Raw genomic sequence first — 20,241 nt, 5'->3', positions numbered from 1 at the left:
CATATCCAGACCTCCATGGGTTGATAAATTTGATTTCCATTGATAATTGTGTGATTTTGTTGTCAGCACATTCACTATGTGATGAAAGTATTTCATACGATTAGTTTATTCATTCAGATCTAGGATGTGTTATCTTAGTGTTCCCTTTATTTATTTTTTGAGCTGTGTGTGTGTGTGTGTGTGTGTGTGTGTGTGTGTATATCTAAAATAGAAGCAGCACATCAAGCGTATTCAATCAGTAGCGGGTGAATGCAGGTATAGGATCTTAGTAAATCAATCAGAAGTCCTGTTATGAAAAAAAAAAACTCTTATCTTGGGTTAGAGTTTTTGGGTTTTGCCTTTCATTGCTGTGTCTCTATTTTGTGCACTCATGCACACAGCTCACCACTAACTCGAAATGTTTTCACCTTCCGTTTTAGTGGTCAGATAAAAGTTTCCATTCTGAGTTTAACTTGAACACCCCTGGGAAATAAATACGACATCTTGGGGCTTAGATGCTCATCTGCAATGGCACCTGCTATCACTAATGTAACCACAGACAGCAGCTGCTGCAACATGCTGGCCATGTCTATTTATTACCCACCCAGCTATGACTATATTTATGACTTTCGCAGCAATATCAGTATTTACAGCCTTTTCTCTTACTGTATTTTACAACAACTGCTGTTTCTTTTGCTTTACACAACAGCACGTGCACGTAATCGCATCTTGGTATATTGCATACTCCTCAGTGACTAAATAAAAAGTTTTGCACAGTCTTCAAGCAGTATACTGTAGGTTTCAAAGGGGTGAAGTAATGTGTACAGTTAAACAACCTCATTTCAGTGTATGTTGTGCTTTTTGTCAACAGAACATCTTTATATCTAGATTTCAGTACTTATGCATCTAGAGCTGTTCCATTGTTGTATTTTATCTCAATCTAAATACTTATTGCGTGCTGTATAGGAATGCCAACTATTTAAACTTTACAATACTTTAATATCTGGTAAAATTAGAATGTAACCATAGTCAAATGTGTGAATGATTGAAGGGAGCTAGAAAATAGGCTGTATTGACCAAATTCTATTTCTTGGACTTATTTGCCTTTCTTTATACTGTCCATGAATGCACCAGATTTTGAAAACTCATGCTGTTGGAAAATCTGGTGCATATTAGTATTATACTAGTTGGCCTAGTTTCTGTAATAAAAAAAACCAATGCATGTATTTTTCATGTTTCCGACATGCCAATAATAATAATAATACTGTTATTCAGAATGACATGCAGAATACATGAATCGCTTTTAGAATCACTGTCACAGAGCTGTACAATTACAGAGCCTGGAGATGGCATCAGCATGAGGAGACCATATAGTGGCTGAATGACACAACGTGGAGGTGTTGGCAGCATGAGGAGACCATATAGTGGCTGAATTACACAGCTTGGATGTGGCTAAAGCATGAGGAGGCCATATAGTGTCTGAATGACACAGTGTGGAGGTGTTGGCAGCATGAGGAGACCATATAGTGCCTGAATGACACAGCGTGGAGGTGCTGGCAGCATGAGGAGACCATACAGTGGCTGAATGAAAAAACTTGGATGTGGCTGTAGCATGAGGAGACCATATAGTGGCTGAATGGCACAGCCTAGAGTTGGCCGCAGCATGAGGAGACACTAGGGCTTCACAATACCTAAGATTAAAAGACAAATTTTGAAATTTAAATTGAAGATTTAGTGTAGCTAGTGCTACCATAAAACATTTTAGGCCCAGGCCCAGGCCCAGCAGCATCAGTAAACCATATATTAGCTGAATGACACAGCCTGGAGTTGGCTGAAGCATCATGAGACCATATAGTGTCTGAATGGAAAGCCTGGAGTTGGCTGAAGCATGAGAAGAGACTATATAGTGGCGTAATGAGACAGCCTGGAGGTGGCAGCAGCATCAGGAGTCCTGAAAGTGACCTGGTGCGGTGAGTGGCAATACCAGTACCCGATGACGAAGGTGGGTGAAAAAAGGTCTGATGCGGAGGAATGTTTGTAACTGGGGAGCAGCGCCTTAAATCTGTTTGGCACTATCCATATTTGTGAAGTGCTGGTGTGGCACCATTGTCAATCTACTCTAATGCATCAGGCATTGGTGGTTGGAAATCCTGACTGATCCATGCCTGATTAATCTTCTCAAAGGTCAGTCTCTCTACATTTTTCACGGACAGACGAGTTCTCCTTGGGGTGACTATGGCCCCCGTTGCACTAAACACCCGCTCTGTTGGCACACTACTGGTCGGGCAGGACAGCTTTTCCAGGGCAAATTCTGCTAGTTTTGGCCACAAATCAAGTTTAACTGCACAGAAGACCATCACCTGATGAATCAGGTCCTGCTCCAGGTCTACCTCCTGCTGATGAGTTGCATCAATATGCGGGTGAAGAAAGCTACTCATCACCGACTGTAGACTTAGGCTGTTGATAATGGAGCTGCTACTGCTCCTGCCACCCCTCCCCAGCAGCCTTGGCAGTGGAAGGTGAGCGCAGAGTGCGCCCCGAGTCAGACCTGTGAGAGGATGGACGATGGTGCCGATAGGCATCGGTCAACTGACTATGTAGGATGTCTCTGTAGTAGGTCATTTTGTCCTCCCTCTCAGTGGGTGTGAAAAATTCCACCATTTCGTGCCGGTAGCAAAGGTCCAATAAGGTGGAGAGCCAGAAGTCATCTCGCTGCCGAATGGTGACAAGCAAGTGAGCATGCATCGTGCCATTTGTGCAAGTGACTCGGAGGGACTCCCAGCCTCCATCTCCACTGCATACTGCCACGGTGTGTCTGGGTCCTCTGTCTCGCCTTCCTCATAACCCTCTAGCTTCTCTGGCTGTAGGCGACAGTGCCCTGACCAGCCATCGGTTCAAACACATGTTGTAAGAAATGAAGCAGTGGAATGACGTAGTTCATCCCGTAATCCTGGCGACTGACTAATAATGTGGCTTCCTCAAAGGGCCTGAGCAAACGGCAGGTGTCACATATGCCACTGGTTCACATTGAAGTTACACAGGGGAGTACCCCTATCGGCTTGGATCATCAAGAAATCGGTGATGGCTTTTCTCTGTTCATACAGTCGGTCCAACATATGGAGGGTGGAATACTGTGTGGCAGTGTCACAAATCAGAGTATTTTGGGGGATACCGTTCTGACGCTGCAGCTCAAGGAGAGTATGCTTTGCAGTGTACGAGTGTCTGAAGTGCATGCAAAGTTTTCTTCCCATTGTTAGGATGTCTTGCAAACGGGGGGAACTTCAAGAACTGCTTCACAACCAGATTGAACACATGTGCCATGCAGGGCGCATGGCTCCGCCTTCCTAGTCACAGCGCAGACAAGATGCTCTTCCCATTGTCAGTCACCATGGTTCCCATTTCCTGTTTTCGTGGAATAAGCCATGCTCCGATTTCTTTACGAATGACTTATAGCAGTTCCTCCCCGTGTGACTCAGTTTGCCAAGGCAAACCATGTGAAGAACAGTGTGACACTGGCGTGCCCTGCACACATGGTATGCTGAAGGGCCACTGAGACTTGTCTGGGCAGTGGAGGCTGAGGACACGGTGGAGAATGAGAAGTCGGAGTCGCTCACTGTCACAGGACCAATGCGCCATTGGATGAATGGGTGCATGCTGTTGTCTCTTGGACATGGCTTCACCGATGGATTGTTTCTCAGAATGGCTGACTAAAAGTAGGAGGAGCAGGAGCATCTGGAGCGACAGAAGGAGGGTATGGCACACAGCTCCCTTCGGCTGAGGTGGTGGAGCCTTGACTGGCTGAAACAGGGAGCAGCATGCCACTGGGTGATGCAGCAGGCTGGGCCACTACATCGGAGCCACGGTTCTCCCAGGCCACTTTAAATGCAAAGCATATGTTGACGCAGGGCCCTGGTGAAAACATTGGAATCCTGGACACACTTCACCTTTTGCCGACATATCTTGCATGTGGCTATGTGAACCTCCTCCGGATGCTTGATGAAAAACTGCCACACCGCCGAGTAGCTGATTTTCCGCCCAATAGTCCGCACTAATTGACTGCTATTGCCGCCATCTCCAGGAAGGTAGGCTGCCGCGAAGCAGGTGGTCTTCCTGGGCACGTTTGGCTCCATCATGCTGACTGCCAACCATGCTACCACCTTGCTGGCAAAGCTGCTGCCTCACGGGCAACCTGCAACTCTCTTCTCCTAATGATGATGAAGCCCCTTGTGCACCCGGCTCCCAATTGCGATCGGCTTCATCATCATCAACAAGTGTCTGCACGTCACTGATGTACTCCTCGGGTTCCTCAACAGTGTCTGCTTCTGGACCCTGAACCCTGGCAACACTGCCTCCCATGTCACTCTCCTCATAACTACTTGCCAGCCTAGCAGAGGAAGCGGCAGATGTCTCCTCTACTTGTTGGCTGGGCAGTAGCTGCTGACTGTCCTCTATTAGATCGTCCTCAGTGAGTGGAGCTGAACCCACAGCATAGGACAGAGGATATGGGAGGACAGGGACTGCTCCCACGCCATGCCAACTGAGGGTTGTGACTGAGGAACCCACCGACTGTTGACTGGGGGTATCAGATGTCACTTATGATGAAGTGGATGACCGTTGACGGCATATGGGTTGCTGTTCTAGACATGACCGCTTGCTGATACCGGGAGCTCAGGGCTTTCACTCCGATTCCTGCTGCTACTCGCCCCTAGTCTGCTGCAACCTCTGTCTGATGAATTTAGGCCTCAGCTACTCCTCTGTGCACGTCCTGGCACTTCTCTGCGTGACATACTTAAAGCGTATATGAGGGGAGTACAATACGCTTCACTACGCTTAAAACAGTATTTGTCTAGAACAGCAGCAGATGTGTACTTTTGCCTGGCCTTTCACAGTATCTAGGCCCTTGACAGATTAACAGGTACAAAATAGTACACTAATTAGATGTACGTATGTGGTATGCACTTATGAGGGCATAAAAATGTGCTACAGAACACTTAAAAAAGTATCTGAGTAAAAACACCAGCCGGTGAGTACTTTTGCCTGGACTTTCACAGCATCTAGGTCCTTGACAGATTAACAGGTACAAAATAGTACACTACTTAGATGTATGTATGTGGTATGCACTTATGAGGGCAGAAAAATTCACTACAGTACACTTAAAAAGTATCTGAGTAAAAACACCAGCCGGTGAGTACTTTTGCCTGGACTTTCACAGTATCTAGGCCCTTGACAGATTAAAAGGTACAAAATAGTACACTACTTAGATGTATGTATGTGGTATGCACTTAAGAGGGCAGAAAAATGCACTACAGTACACTTAAAATATCTGAGTACAACACCTGCTGGTGAGTACTTTTGCCTGGACTTTCACAGTATTTAGACCCATGTCAGATTAACAGGTTTAAAATAGTACACTACTTAGATGTAGGTATGTGATATACACTTATGAGGACAGAAAAATGGGATACAGTATGCTTAATAAACGTATTGGAGTAAAACACCAATTGGGGATTACTTTTTGCTGTCCTTTCACAGTATGCAGTAGGCACTTGACAGGTTAACAGGTACAAAATAGTACACTATTTAGATGTATGTATGTGGAATGCACTCATGAGAGCAGAAAAATGCGCTACCGTACACTTAGTAAAGTATCTGAGTAAAAACAAAAGCCGGTGAGTAGTTTTGCCTGCACTTTCACAGTATCTAGGCCCTTGACAGATTAACAGGTTTAAAATAGTACACTACTAATAGGTAGGTATGTAGTATGCACTTATGAGGGCAGAAAAATGTGCTACAGTATGCTTAATAAATGTATTGGAGTAAAACACCTGCCGGTGATAACTTTTGGCTGTCCTTTCACAGTATGTAGGCCCTTAACAGATTAACAGGTACAAAATAGTACACTACTTAGATGTAGGTATGTGGTATACACTTATGAGGACAGAAAAATGGGATACAGTATGCTTAATAAACGTATTGGAGTAAAACACCAATTGGGGATTACTTTTGGCTGTCCTTTCACAGTATGTAGGCACTTGACAGGTTAACAGGTACAAAATAGTACACTATTTAGATGTATGTATGTGGAATGCACTCATGAGAGCAGAAAAATGCGCTACCGTACACTTAGTAAAGTATCTGAGTAAAAACAAAAGCCGGTGAGTAGTTTTGCCTGCACTTTCACAGTATCTAGGCCCTTGACAGATTAACAGGTTTAAAATAGTACACTACTAATAGGTAGGTATGTAGTATGCACTTATGAGGGCAGAAAAATGTGCTACAGTATGCTTAATAAATGTATTGGAGTAAAACACCTGCCGGTGATAACTTTTGGCTGTCCTTTCACAGTATGTAGGCCCTTAACAGATTAACAGGTACAAAATAGTACACTACTTAGATGTAGGTATGTGGTATACAATTATGAGGGCAGAAAAATGCACTAAACACTCAAAAAAATAAAAGAATAATCTTTAGTTGGGTTCACACATTGTACTGCGGTCAGTATTTTTTTAGCCCAAACCAGGAGTGGGTCCAAAACACAGAAACAGTTGCAAATCTTTCCATTATAGTTTGCCTCTGGCGCAAAATACTATAGTATGAACCCTGCCTAAATGTCTTACATGAAACTGCATTCCCTTCCATATACCAAAATGCAATCTGGAGTTTGTGTGCTTTATTTATTTCTCATCTTGAATAGGTTCAGAAATGTGTGAGGTTAGAAATATAAATACAAACATTTAGAACATACATGCACTAGCATTTCTAGAGCTGAGACTTTTATTAAAGAGTTACCAGTAAAAGGCTTTACAAATATTGTAATAACGTTTCTTGTATAAAATAAGCAATTTATCAATGATTCACATATCACTGTGAAGTCCATTATCAAGGAATGAAGTGCACTTGCACATATTTCTTATGTTCAATTCTATGTTTAGAGAATTAAAGGGGTACTCAGCCCCTAGACATCTTATCGCCTATCCAAAGGATAGGGGATACGATGTCTGATCGCGGGGGTCCCGCTGCTGGGGACCCCTGTGATCTCTCCTGCAGCACCCTTTTCCTCAGCTGCATAGAGCGAGGATCGCTCTGTGGCTGATGACGGGCAATACAGGGGACGGAGTATCGTGATTTTTACAGCTCCGCCCCCTCATGACATCACACCCCACTCCCTCAATGCAAGTCTATGGGAGGAGGCGGAGTTTCTACATATCTAAATATATTTACAATCTCTACATATCCCAGACAATTGTCTCAAGAACTATTATAATAGCATAAAAAGGCCAAAAAGATCCTGGTGGACCAAATAAACCTTGTTGCAATGTACAGAAAGTAAGCCATAATATGTAAAAACTAGCAACCCAGTTAGCTCTGTTTCTTACTGTTAGAACAGGGTATCGGCTGTATGTTTCATCTGACAGTGGGGACAGAGCTCCTGACCCTGCACAACGTGACATAGCAGCACATTGCAGTGTGCAAAGGCACTTACATCCATGATGTACAGTTACCTTGTAGTGACCAAAAGTGAGAGAATACCACCATGATGAGAAACAAAAGTATAGAATTAAAAGTACTAATAACAATAAAAAATGCCAAAAAAGGGTTTAGACTGACACAAAGCCAATATCAAAGTATTCAATGTTTGTTTATTTTGTCTAATTATCTATTACTTACACATCTTGAATTAATATCTTATTAGTGTTAAGAGCAAGTTAATATCAATTATCTCATTTTACTAATGGCAATGAACGTGTGGTGGTAAATGAATAAATCATGAGCAAAGTGTTCATTTGTTTCTGGAATGGGAAGTAAAAGCACATGAGTTGTTATGGAAAACTGATTGAATTTAATCATCTTTTATGTCAGTACAGTCTACCAAGGAAATGCATGCAGTGATCTGTGATGTTGACATCAGAATATCAGAACTTTATACGTGGAAAACAAAATAGGATTGTACATGCCTTTGTTACATAAATAAAGAGTAAAGATAAGCTATTGACATTAAAGGGGTTTTCCATACACACAATTTATTAAAGGGGTTATCCAGAAAGAGAGCCAGTAAACAGATTTGTAAATTCTGTAAAATTTGTAAAATCTTAATCCTTTCAGTACTTGAGCCGCTGAAGTTGAGTTGCTCTTTTCTGTCTAAGTGCTCTCTGATGACACCTGTCACGGGAACTGTCCAGAGTAGAAGCAAATCCCCATAGCAAACCTCTTCTACTCTGTGCAGTCCGAGACAAGCAGAGATGTTAGCAGAGAGCACTGTTGCCAGACAGAAAAGAACAATTCAACTTCAGCAGCTGATAATTATTGGAAGGATTAACAAGATAAGTAATTTACAAATCTGTCTAACTTTCTGGAGCCAGTTGATATTTAAAAAAAAGTTTTTTTCTGGAATACCGCTTTAACCTCTTAAGGACATAAGACGTACCTGTACGCCCTACGCCCAGTCCCGGTGTTTAAAATGGGGTCACACCATGACCCCGCATCACACCGGGTTGGTCCCGGCTGCTATTCATAGCCGGGACCGTGGGCTAACAGCGCGTAGTACTGATCGTTGTGCCGCGTGCTATTAACCCTTCAGACACAGCGATCAATGTTGACCGCCGCGTCTGAAAGTAAACGCTTCCCGGCAGCTTAGTCGGGCTGATTGGAACATCACGATAAAATTGCAATGACCCGATCAGCTAGGACATGAGCGGAGGTCTTCTTACCTGTCTCCACGGCGTCCGATCTTGGTTTGATTGCTCCAAACCTGAGCTACAGGCTTGAGCAATTGAGCCCCTATCTCGCTGATCCATGCAAAGCTATGGCTTTGCAGGGACTAGTATAAGAGATCAGTGTGTGCAGTGCTATAGCTCCCTATGGGAGCTATAGCAATGCAAAAAAAACGGAAAATAAAATGTTAACAAAGGTCATTTAACCCCTTCCCTAATAAAAGTTTGAATCACCCCCCTTTTCCCATAAAAAAAACTGTGTAAATAAAAATAAACATATGTGGTATCGCATGGTCCGAACTATAAAATGATATCATTTATGAAATCGCACAGTCAATGGCGTACGTGCAAAAAAATTCCAAATTCCAAAATAGCGTATTTTTGGTCACTTTTTATATAATGATAAATTTAATAAAAAGCAATCAAAAGTTCGATCAATACAAAAATGGTACCAATAAAAACTTCAGAAAATGTCGCAAAAAATGAGTCCTCATACCGGCCTGTACGTGGAAAAATAAAAAAAAGATATGGGGGTTAGAAGATGAGAATTTTTAACATATAAATTTTCCTGCATGTAGATATAATTTGTTTCTGAGGTAGAACAATATCCAACCTATATAAGTAGGGTATCATTTTAACCATATGGACCTACAGAATAAAGATAAGGTGTTATTTTTACCAAAAAATGCACTGCGTAGAAACGCTAGCCCCCAAAAGTTACAAAATGATGTTTTTTCTTCAATTTTGTCGTACAATGAATTTTGTTCCGTTTCACCATGGATTTTTGGGTAAAATGACTAATGCCACTGCAAAGTAGAATTGGTGGTACAAAAAATAAGCTGTCATATGGAATTGTATGTGCAAAATTGAAGGCGTTATGATTTTTAGAAGGTGATGAGGAAAAAATGAAAATGCAAAAACTGAAAAACCCTGCATCCTTAAGGGGTTAATGGCCTATCCTCAGGGTAGGTCATCAATATCAGAACAGTAAGGTGCCATCAATCTTGCTCATCAGATGTTTGCACGCACTGTGGCTCTGGCATAAACACACTTAATGGAGCCAAAAGCAGAAATAGGTTCCATGGTTAAAGGAAATTAACTTTTACATGAGCTGAGTGGCAGTAACCCAGCATGGCCACTACATAAACAACGCAGCTGTCTGCTTTCAGCTCTGTTTCAACTTTGCATGCTCAGGCCAAGGCTCGGGCAAGTAGGAGATTGATATTGATGACCTGTACTGACAATAGCTCATTATTACTAGAGATGAGTGAATTTTTGAAAAATATGATTCAGACGAATTTTCCGATTTGGAAATTTGGTTTGGTTTGAATTTATTTGCGGTGAATCTGTATCAAAGATGGCTATTTCTGGTGTAGAGAGAGCCTCAATAGGGGTGTAGAACACTTTGCCTTGCTGTAACATGCATAGGGTGTGTGCTGGGTTAGTGAAATAATACTGTTATTCAGTATGACAGAGCCTTGAAGACAGAGCCTGGAAGTGGCATCAGTATGAGGAGACCACATAGTGCCTAAATGACACAGTGTGGAGGTGGTGGCAGCATGAGGAGACCATATAGTGGCTGAATGACTCAGCCTGGAGGTGGCAACAGCCTGAGTAGACCATAGGGCCTCACAAATGAAAAGAGTAAAGATATTTTTTTAACATTTAAATTGAAGATTTCAAATAGATTAACCTAAAAAGTTTTATTTAATGTTCCAGCAGCATAAGGAGACCACATGGCGGTACAGTGACATAGCCTGGAGGTGGCGGAAGCATGAGGAGACCCTAAAGTGGCTGAATGACACAGCCTGAAATTGGCGGCAGCATACAGTGGCTGAATGACACAGCATGGAGTTTGCGGCAGCATGAGACCATATAGTGGCTGAATGACACATCTTGGAGTCGGCGGCAGCAAGAGCAGACCATATAGTGGCTGAATGACACAGCCTGGAGTTGGCGGCAGCATATATGGCTGAATGACACAGCATGGAGTTTGCGGCAGCATGAGACCATATAGTGGCTGAAAGACCTGGAGTTGCCGGCAGCAAGAGCAGACCATATAGTGGCTGCATGACACAGCCTGGAGTTGGCGGCAGCATGAGGAGACCATGTAGTGGCTGAATGAGACAGCTTGGAGGTTTTGGCAGCATGAGGAGACCATATAGGGGCTGAATGATACAGCGTGGAGTTGGTGGCAGTATGAGGAGACCATATAGTGGCTGAATGACACAACCTGGAGTTGACGGCAGCAAGAGCAGACCAAATAGTGGCTGAATGACACAACCTGGATATTCGCGGCGATATTCACATTCATTGCAAAATCGTTTTTTTCCTGAAATTCGTAACGAATTCAGATTAGTCAGATTTGATTCGCTCATCCCTAATTATTACGTTGGGACCCAAAACCCCTTTTAGAGAATGGGTGCAGCAGTAATAGCGAATGCCATGACATGTCTTTTAGAAATGCTATAAATGCTTAAAATGGAAATAACTCTTTAATAACTGTCAGGTGATTTTTTTACGATTTTAAGTGGGGTGTCCAATCATCTGTTGGGAAACTACAACCTTTAGAATAACCTTCAGGGCATGCTGAGAGTAATACAATAGTCTTTGGATCAAGAATCTTGTCCAGATATTATATAGCTGTCTTGTCATTAGAATTGAGAACTTTGCATACCATGGATTTGACATTGTTTAAAACAAGGAATACGATAGCACAGTTTTGAAAAACAGAGCTAAACATATTCCAGTGTTATACGGTGCGTGAAGTGTCAGGCTCTGGCCTTCAAAAGCCCCTGAAATGTCAAAAAGGACAGCACTGCAATCTTTTTCTTACTTAAACAAAGCTACTGAGCTTTCTTTACTAAACATCAAAGCAACTTCAAAATTAGTCTTTTGTAAGCTTCAAAAAGACTCATTTTGGAGGCAGAAACTTGATGGGATGTTTGGTTAATAAAGCTCTATAGCTTTGTATAACAAGATTGGAGTGCTGCACTTATTTTACATTGTTCTGAAATGTACAAAGCACATAAAATGCTTTCAGACCCCTTTTACTTTTTACATTTTGTTATGTTGTGCTAAAATACATTTAAAAATCTATATTTTCCTTATCATTTTGACCTAATAACCCATAATGAAAACATGAAAATAGAATTTTTGAAATATTAGCACATTTTATAAAAATGAAATAAGTAACCTTTTTCATGGACATAAATATTCAGACCTTTTGCTATGACACGTGAAATTTTGTTCTGGATTGTGTAAACCTTGTGGCATCAACCAAGAAGACTGGAGGTTGTAATCACTGCTAAAGGTGCTTCAGCTTAGTACTGAGGGTCTGAATATTTATGTCAGTGGGATATAATAGTTTTTATTACATTCTGTTTTGACTTTTTATTTTTTATTTTGCCCCAAGGCCGCAACATAACATATTATGAAGAAAGTAAACGGTTCTAAAAACTTTTTAAAATTCATCGTAAGCAGGGTTTGCTATGATGCTATTCATATCTATTATATTGTAATTTGCCCTGGGTTTGCAATCTGGATTGCATCTTCTGACCATGGTTTTGTGTAAGCAGGTGATGTGCGGCCGATAATGATGAATTTAAATGGCCAAACCAACTATTCAGCGATCGTAATGTGGCCTGGCTAGGACATACTATCCCATACTGATCCCAAGATCGCATATACACTATATTGGATATATTTATTCTTTACTTCCTTTATGTTTGTGTCAATATTGTCCTTTATGTTCTGGAAGAATTCTCCATAGATACTATTTACACCAAGAGAAAAAGAGTTCAGAGAAACCTCTTTCATATTAAAATATATTCATTTTTTATTCAGTTATTAAAATATTTTTTTTTTTTATAATTTAATAAACAGTGATGGATCTACGAAAAATAGGCTGCACAAACTTACATATCTATATCACTTAATACCTTCCAACTAGTCAAGCAACTCAGTATTGCAACTACCCAATAGAGCACATCAATAGCAGTAGATGCTGAATAAAAGATAACAGCCCACCCTATAGCCATAATACTATTCCACCCTCTGTTGTGGCTTATTACAGCTGAAAAAAATAAATAAAAATTATATATATATATATATATATATATATATATATATATATATACACACACACACCATATATACTCGAGTATAAGCCGAGTTTTTCAGGGCAATTTTTCGGGCTGAAAACACCCCCCTCGGCTTATACTCGAGTGAACTCTCTGTCAATCCCTTCATCAGTGGTCTTCAACCTGCGGACCTCCAGATGTTGCAAAACTACAACTCCCAGCATGCCCGGACAGCCGATGTCATGCTGGGTGTTGTAGTTTTGAAACCTCTGGGGGTCAGCAGGTTGAAGATCACTGCGACCTTCGTCATCATCCAGCCCCCCCTTTTGTTTTGTACTCACCTCCCCTCGGCGGGAAGTAAGGGTGAGCTGGTCCGGGCCATCTATGCTGCACGGACCGTCCGGTGGGGAGGATTAGTCATTGCGGGCTGTGCATCTTCACCGGGGGGGGCTCTTCTCCGTGCTCCGGGCCTGCCCGTCCCAGACAAGTGACGTTGCCTTGACGACAACGCACAGGGACGTTCATGCGCAACGTCCCTGTGCGTCGCCCTCAAGGCAACGTCACTAGTCCGGGGCCGGGCCCGAAGCACAGAGAAGAGGCCCCCCCGGTGAAGATGGACAACGACTAATCCTCCCCACCGGACGGTCCCTGCAGCATAGATGGCCAGGACCAGCTCACCTTAACTTCCCGCCGAGGGGAGGTGAGTACAAAACAAAAGGGGGAGGGGGAGGCTGGATGATGACGAAGGCCGCACTGGTCTTCAACCTGCGGACCCATGGCTGTCCGGGCATGCTGGGAGTTGTAGTTTTGCAACATCTGGAGGTCCGCAGGTTGAAGACCACTGATGAAGGGATGGACAGGGGGTGATGATAAAGGGGGGTGATGATGACGGGGGTCTGGATGATTACATGGGGGGGATGATGTATTTCCCACCCTAGGCTTATAGTTGAGTCAATAACTTTTCCTGGGTTTTTGGGGTAAAATTAGGGGCCTCGGCTTATATTCGGGTCGGCTTATACTCGAGTATATACGATATATACATATATATATATATATACATCTACACATACACACGTGTGTGTGTGTGTGTATATACACCCCCGAAATAAGGTGCATGTGTTCTTGTGTACATACCGTAATATATAACATAGCTGCAATATTGAGTATCTAGCTTGTGCATCTTCAGCCATAAGCACACTTTGTTGCATTTATTTGAAGATCCATCATTATTTATTGAGATGCAAATAATATTTTATTAAATTATCAATAATTGATATAGTTTGTGTAATTCTGTTTTGCTCACTGTATCATGGTGTAAAATGTGTGCATTCATCTGCTTGATGTCTAAAAATTAACAGTTAATAGTGTAGCTGATGGGTGGCCCTGCCAGGATATCATCCACTGATGGGCCTGGGCATATCAGTCCAACCTTGCCAATAAGTGTTCTGCATCTCTACATATAACGTCCCTTCTCTCTAAAGGGACATTATTCTATATAAGAAGAATCAGTCCTGTGCTAATCTTTAGAATTATTTATCGTTTGCTCTCTTTTGCTTTTTCATTACTTGTCTATTAGGGTTAACAAAGTTTGTTGTACATTTGGCACTTTTCAAGTTTTCTTTTTCTATAAAATGCTCATTTGCAGTATAAAGTTCTTCAATACATTTGTTTCTAGAAAGATGATATCTCAGTAGGCTTTCCTTCCAATCTATATGCATAAAAATACTCGTTGGCAGAGCTGCAATCTCCACTCATTTCCCCAGTGTCCCTATATCCTGTGCTTTTCATCAGATATTTTCTCATTACAATAAATGTGGCTAAATTAATTAGGCAAATACAATGACTATATTTAATAATGTATCCTATTGCATTGAGGAACCCACCAACTACCAAGGAACTTAAAAATGATAACATTAGGCTTATAGTGACACAGAGAAGAAGGAATGCACTACATATTACTGTACAAATTGTCTCTATTTCTAAGTATCTGAGAATATAATATCTAAGCAATGGCTTTACATAGGATGAGAGGTAAAATACTTAACATTTTATGGTTGTCAGCAACAAGGTTGACGACCACAAAGTTGAAAATTTTTTAAAGGAAAGTAAATGTTGGACGCTTTACACTATGCTTGCCAAGTGTTTAGCATGGCTTATTGGGCAATGCTTAGCCGAAAGAGCATAGTCTTAACACCAGTCTAAGTAAATTTCCCATATACTGTAGTTATTTGTTGCAGATTTTGACAGTTTTTTTGTTCAGTTTAAGTCCTTCATTTATATTTCCCAATCCTTTTAACCCCTTTCCGCAAATGGATATATATTTACGTCCCCAAATGGACATATATTTACATCCCACTGTATGACTGGCTCAGCAGTGTGCATCATACCTGGTGGGTCCCAGTTGCAATTAGCAACCGGGACCTACGGCTAATGCCAGCCATCGCCGATCTGGCTGATGTCCAGCATTAACCCTTTATCAACTTTAATAGCGGCATCTAAATGCACTAAATCCCGTTCACGGCTAGTTCAGCGGGCTGATCGGGACTGCTGCAGCAATGTTCGGCATTAGCCGTTGGTCCCGGTTGTGACAGTTTTTTTAACCAAAGTCAGAAGTAGATTCTAAAGGAAGGAAAATTAGAAGTCCTTCATTTATATTTCCCATTCCTTTTAACCTCTTCCCGCAAATGGATATATATTTAGGTCCACTGTGGGCTCCCACTAAATGATGTTCACTCAGAGTGCGCATCATACCTGGTGGGTCCTGATTTGCCCATGGCTAATGCCGGACATCACCGATCTGGCTGATGTCCTGCATTAACCCTTTATCAACTTTTATTGTGGTGTCTAAATGCAGTAAATCCAGTCCCTGGCTTGCTCAGCGGGCTGATCCGGACTGCTGTGGCGATGTCCAGCTGAGAGCAACTGGGACCCACAACTAATGCCAGACATTGCCGATTGGTCTGATGTCCGGCATTAATTCTTTAGACACCATGATCAAAGTTGATTGCTGCATCAAAATGCAGGGTAACCGCGGCATCCCAATCAGCTGAGAAAATGGCGGGGTTATCTTACCTTCCTCCCTGCCATCCGTGCGGTTATCCATACTTGCAGTCAGCTATCAGGCTTAAGCAATGGAGCACCAATAACACTGATCAATGCTCTCCTATGGAGAATCATTGATCAGTGTATGCAATCTAAAGATTATATGTTATAGTTGCCTAAGGGGGCTGAAAAAAGTGTAAAAAAATATTAAGAAAAAGTTATAAATGTAATTTAACCTTCCTTAATAAAAATTTGAATTTTCCCATTTTTCAAATAAAATTATGTAAAAAAAAAAAAAAAATGTGGTATTGCCACATGCGTAAATAATGAACTAATAAAACATAACTATTTAAATTACACAGTGAAAAGCGAAAGCATTAAAAAAAAGGGTGGGGGGTGGGTTGAATTTTGTGTGACAAAATAATTTTCTGTTTGTTTCCCTGTACATTTGGAGGTAAAATGCATGATGTCATTACAAAGTACAATTGGTGACACAAAAAAGGTCTTACATGGGTCTTTAGATGGAAAAATAAGAATTGTGTCTATTAGAAGGCAAGGAAAAAAAAGAAACTTAAAAAAAAATTAAATAAAGGGTTCAATACATTTCTGGATGTGGCTCGAAAAAAACGGAAAAAAAACCTGCTACTAAAATGCCACAAAATGCTGTAAAACCACCCTTATAATTTATTATATAAGGGTCAGACAATGGCCATTCAACTGTGAGCATAAAAAAGGCTGTATCATGGCTGTATCATGGGGCAGAAATAGAAGCCTGTGTGATGTAAAGCCAAAAACTTATAACAAATAACATATGGAAATAAAAATAGCAAATAAGAAGTTTAACATTATTACATATCTCCAAAAGTATTTCGCTGCAAACAAGACATGCCTGTGATTATCTTTGTGTATATTGAATGACAGAAGGAATAGTAAAATCTGAAAAAGGGAGTCAGTCACTCACCAAGTGATATATAGCTAAAATATAAGCCATAGATTGGACCTTTATGCCTCTGGATTTGTCTATTCCTTTGCTCTTTTCTGGTGCCATGTTTGTAGCTTGTTGCTGTTTCTGCTGGGTCACTGGTTTTAAAGCAGAAATTAATTTCATGTTAAGACTTAACCCAACTTCCTTCCTGTGCTCACCCTCCTTAACACATGAGTCAAGATGTGTGAGATTGCTATGATCATGCTTTATATTGTATACATTAGCCAGTACATTGCATGTGGTTTGCCCTATATTTTATATATACAGCCCCTTGATATTTACAATTACAGATGGCATCTCCTCTGTCATGCTTATTAGGTGCTGCTGTTGCTATTGACTGTGGTATCTAAGGGAATAAAAGGACATTGACGTGGTAGATTTGTTCCAGATATTGTGAACTTTTTGTAAAATCAGTCTCACATCTTTTAAAGGCAAGCATCACGGTTTTGTAGAGGCATGGTGTAGTATCATGGTGACAGTACAGTACAATACATGGCAATATAGTATTGCAAAGTATTATACGAGCGACTGCACCCATCAATGGTCAAGAAAAAAGTTTAATTGACGTATAATGATATTCAACAGTTCAAACTAGTCTCAGGCAGGGGCATTGCTAGGGTTTTAAAAGATCAAGAGCACAAGCTCCAAGGCACTTCCTTACCCTCCACTCCAAAAACACCAGTGATTCTCAACCAGAGTGACATGGCACCATGGGGAACTTACCTGCCAAACCTGGCAAACTTACTAGCTGCCTGCCTACCTAGCAAACCTACTACCTTCTTGCCTACATAGTAATTGTATTATCTACCTACCTACTTAGAAAACTTTCTATCTACCTACAAAACTTACTATCTATATGGACCTATGAGGTTATGTAAGCATCAGGTTTCTTTATGTTTGCCCCCAACTAACACCCCCCACCCCCACCCCCGCAGTGTGGACATGACAATTATAAATGCCATCCCGGCCTGTCCACATGTCCTTCCAGTTTGGCTCTACTCCTCCAGACTGAGCATACATCACATCACATCAGATGTGCCTGCACCATGCTACCTTCTGGGGAGGAGGGGGGTGGGGGGTCTGGAAAGAAAACTATTGGCTTAATACCCATAATTATTATTTTTTTTACTGACAAAGTTGTATTTGTGTATTAGCTTATTTTTTTGTGGGACAAGTGAATTTTTTTCATTGCCTTGGTCTGATCCCTATAACTTTTTTTTCACTGTGTCAGGGTTTATTTGTTGCACGATGAGCCTTTAACGGTACTGCCTTTTTGATAGCTTTTTATTAGATTTTTTCTTGGATGTGATGTCAGCACAAATAATTCAGCACAGTAATTTTAGCATTTGGATTTTTTGCGTTTACGCCCTTGACTTACAATATAATAATGTAATTGTTGTGACAAACACGCAATGGCATAAAATACATTTTTGTACAGTGTTTTATTTGAAAAATGGGAAGAAGGGGGTGATATAAATTTTTATTAAAAGGGTACTCTGGTGGAAAACAATTTGTTTTAAATCAACTGGTGCCAGAAAGTTAAACAGATTTATAAAAAACTTCTATTAAAAAATCTTAATCCTTCCAATAATTATCAACTGCTGAAGTTGAGTGCTCTCTGCTGACACCTCTGTCTGTCTTACGAACTGTCCAGAGCTTAAGAGGTTTGCTATGGGGATTTGCTCCTACTCTGAACAGCTCCCAAGACAGGTGTCATCAGAGAGCAGTTAGACAGAAAACAACAACTAAACTTCAGAATCTGATAAGTACTGGAAGGATTAATATTTTTTTTAATAGAAGTAATTTACAAATCTGTTTAACATTCTGGAGCCAGTTGTTATATTAAATTTTTTTTTTCCTGGAATACCCCTTTAATCCTTCCAGTGCTTATCAGCTGCTGTATACCACATAGGAAGTTCTTTTCTTTTTGAATTTCTTTTCTGTCTGACCACAGTGCTCTCTGTTGCCACCTCTGTCCATGTCAGAAACTGTCCAGAGCAGGATAGGTTTGCTATGGGGATTTGCTCCTGCTCTGGACAGTTCCTGACATGGACAGAGGTGGCAGCAGAGAGCACTGTGGTCAGACTGGAAAAAAGTACACAACTCTGGAGCATACAGCACCTAAGTACTGGAAGGATTAATATTTTTAAATGGAAGCAATTTACAAATCTGTTAAACTTTCTGACACCAGTTGATTTTCTCCATAGTTCTCCTTTAACTTGACAGGTAACTGTTTTACGAAATAATACAGTTCTGAGACCAAATATATCCTCCCCAAAGATTATACCACATTTGTTTCTTTTTTGGTAATCTCAGCTTCAGCAAAAACATCTTGTCTCTCCATTAGGTATCAGTTAGCTTGTCAATATACGTGTTAGTTTTGGTTTTCTTTTTCAATCTCAGAAAATAAAACTCCCATCTCAGTTTCATATTTTCATGTCTAAGGCCATAGAAAAATTATTCAGACTATGCAAACAGCCACAGTCCATAACCATGTAACACAACTGTTGAGCACAATATCTCCATATTAAAGGGGTTATCCAGGAATAAAAAAACAGAGTTAATTTCAAAAACGTCTCCCCTTGTGTGGTTGTGGTTCTGCAGTTTAGCTCCATTGAAACTCAAGTGAATGGAGCCAAGTTGTAATACCACATCCAACCTGGAAACAGATGTGGAGCTGTTTTTGAAAGTTCTGTTTTTCTATTCCTGGATAACCCTTTAAATAGTCTCTTATGGGGGCGTGGCCTGGCAACCGAGGACACTGGCCGCATAGAAAGAGAGCTCGGTGTTTGAGCCCTGCTTAAGCGACTTTACAAAGCAGATACCACAGCTAAAGTTATCCAGAAGAGAGATACTAATATCCCAAACATGGCTGGCCACAGAAAGCGGGTCACAAGGCAAGGAACACTGCACAGATTCAGCTTTACCCGTGCTGACCGCGGGATCCAAGATAGCGCCGCACACGAGATCAGCGCTCCTTCTACTCCTTCTACGTGCCTGAATACCCGCTCGCCTTCCTCTCCACACCCGCGCTGCTTTAGCTCTGATCTGGCGCTCTCAGCCAGCTACTCGCACTTACCTACTTCACGGAGCCGTGCATCACTGAGGATCTCCATCTTCGCCATGCTGGCTTCCATGCTCTCTCAACTGCTCCTGCTCTTTGTGTGCCATCTGCCTCCCCATCTTCCAGCCCAGCTAAGCAGAAACTTAGACTGTCTTCTGCTGCAGCAGACCCAGAGACTTCACACTGGGGAGATATCACCACCTCCATACTGCCTGTGAGTCCGTCTCTGGATGAAATTGCCATCTCTGGCCAAATGATGACTGATGTTGCTATGAAAGCTATGTTAGTGGCCCTTAGGCAGATGTTCCTTGGAGACATAAATGCTATAATTGCTACAGTCACTGTTACAATAGATGAGCTGGGGGGCAGAGTCAACCA

General features: G+C 41.4%; 1 protein-coding gene across 1 annotated transcript in view; it reads right to left on the bottom strand.

Annotated features, from left to right (window-relative positions):
* The window catches only part of LAPTM5 (lysosomal protein transmembrane 5), a 64,764-nt gene extending 47,882 nt beyond the window's left edge, over positions 1 to 16,882 (bottom strand). Inside the window, exon 1 of the mRNA XM_056557234.1 lies at positions 16,776 to 16,882. Within this exon, the coding sequence (XP_056413209.1) occupies positions 16,776 to 16,862 (87 nt within the window). The 5' untranslated portion in view covers positions 16,863 to 16,882. The remainder of the gene's footprint in view (positions 1 to 16,775) is intronic.
* Positions 16,883 to 20,241: the final 3,359 nt, after the last annotated feature.

The sequence above is a fragment of the Hyla sarda genome, chromosome 2 (genome assembly GCF_029499605.1).
Source record: "Hyla sarda isolate aHylSar1 chromosome 2, aHylSar1.hap1, whole genome shotgun sequence".
NCBI lineage: Eukaryota > Metazoa > Chordata > Amphibia > Anura > Hylidae > Hyla > Hyla sarda.
This window is presented reverse-complemented; position numbering and strand designations above follow the sequence as displayed.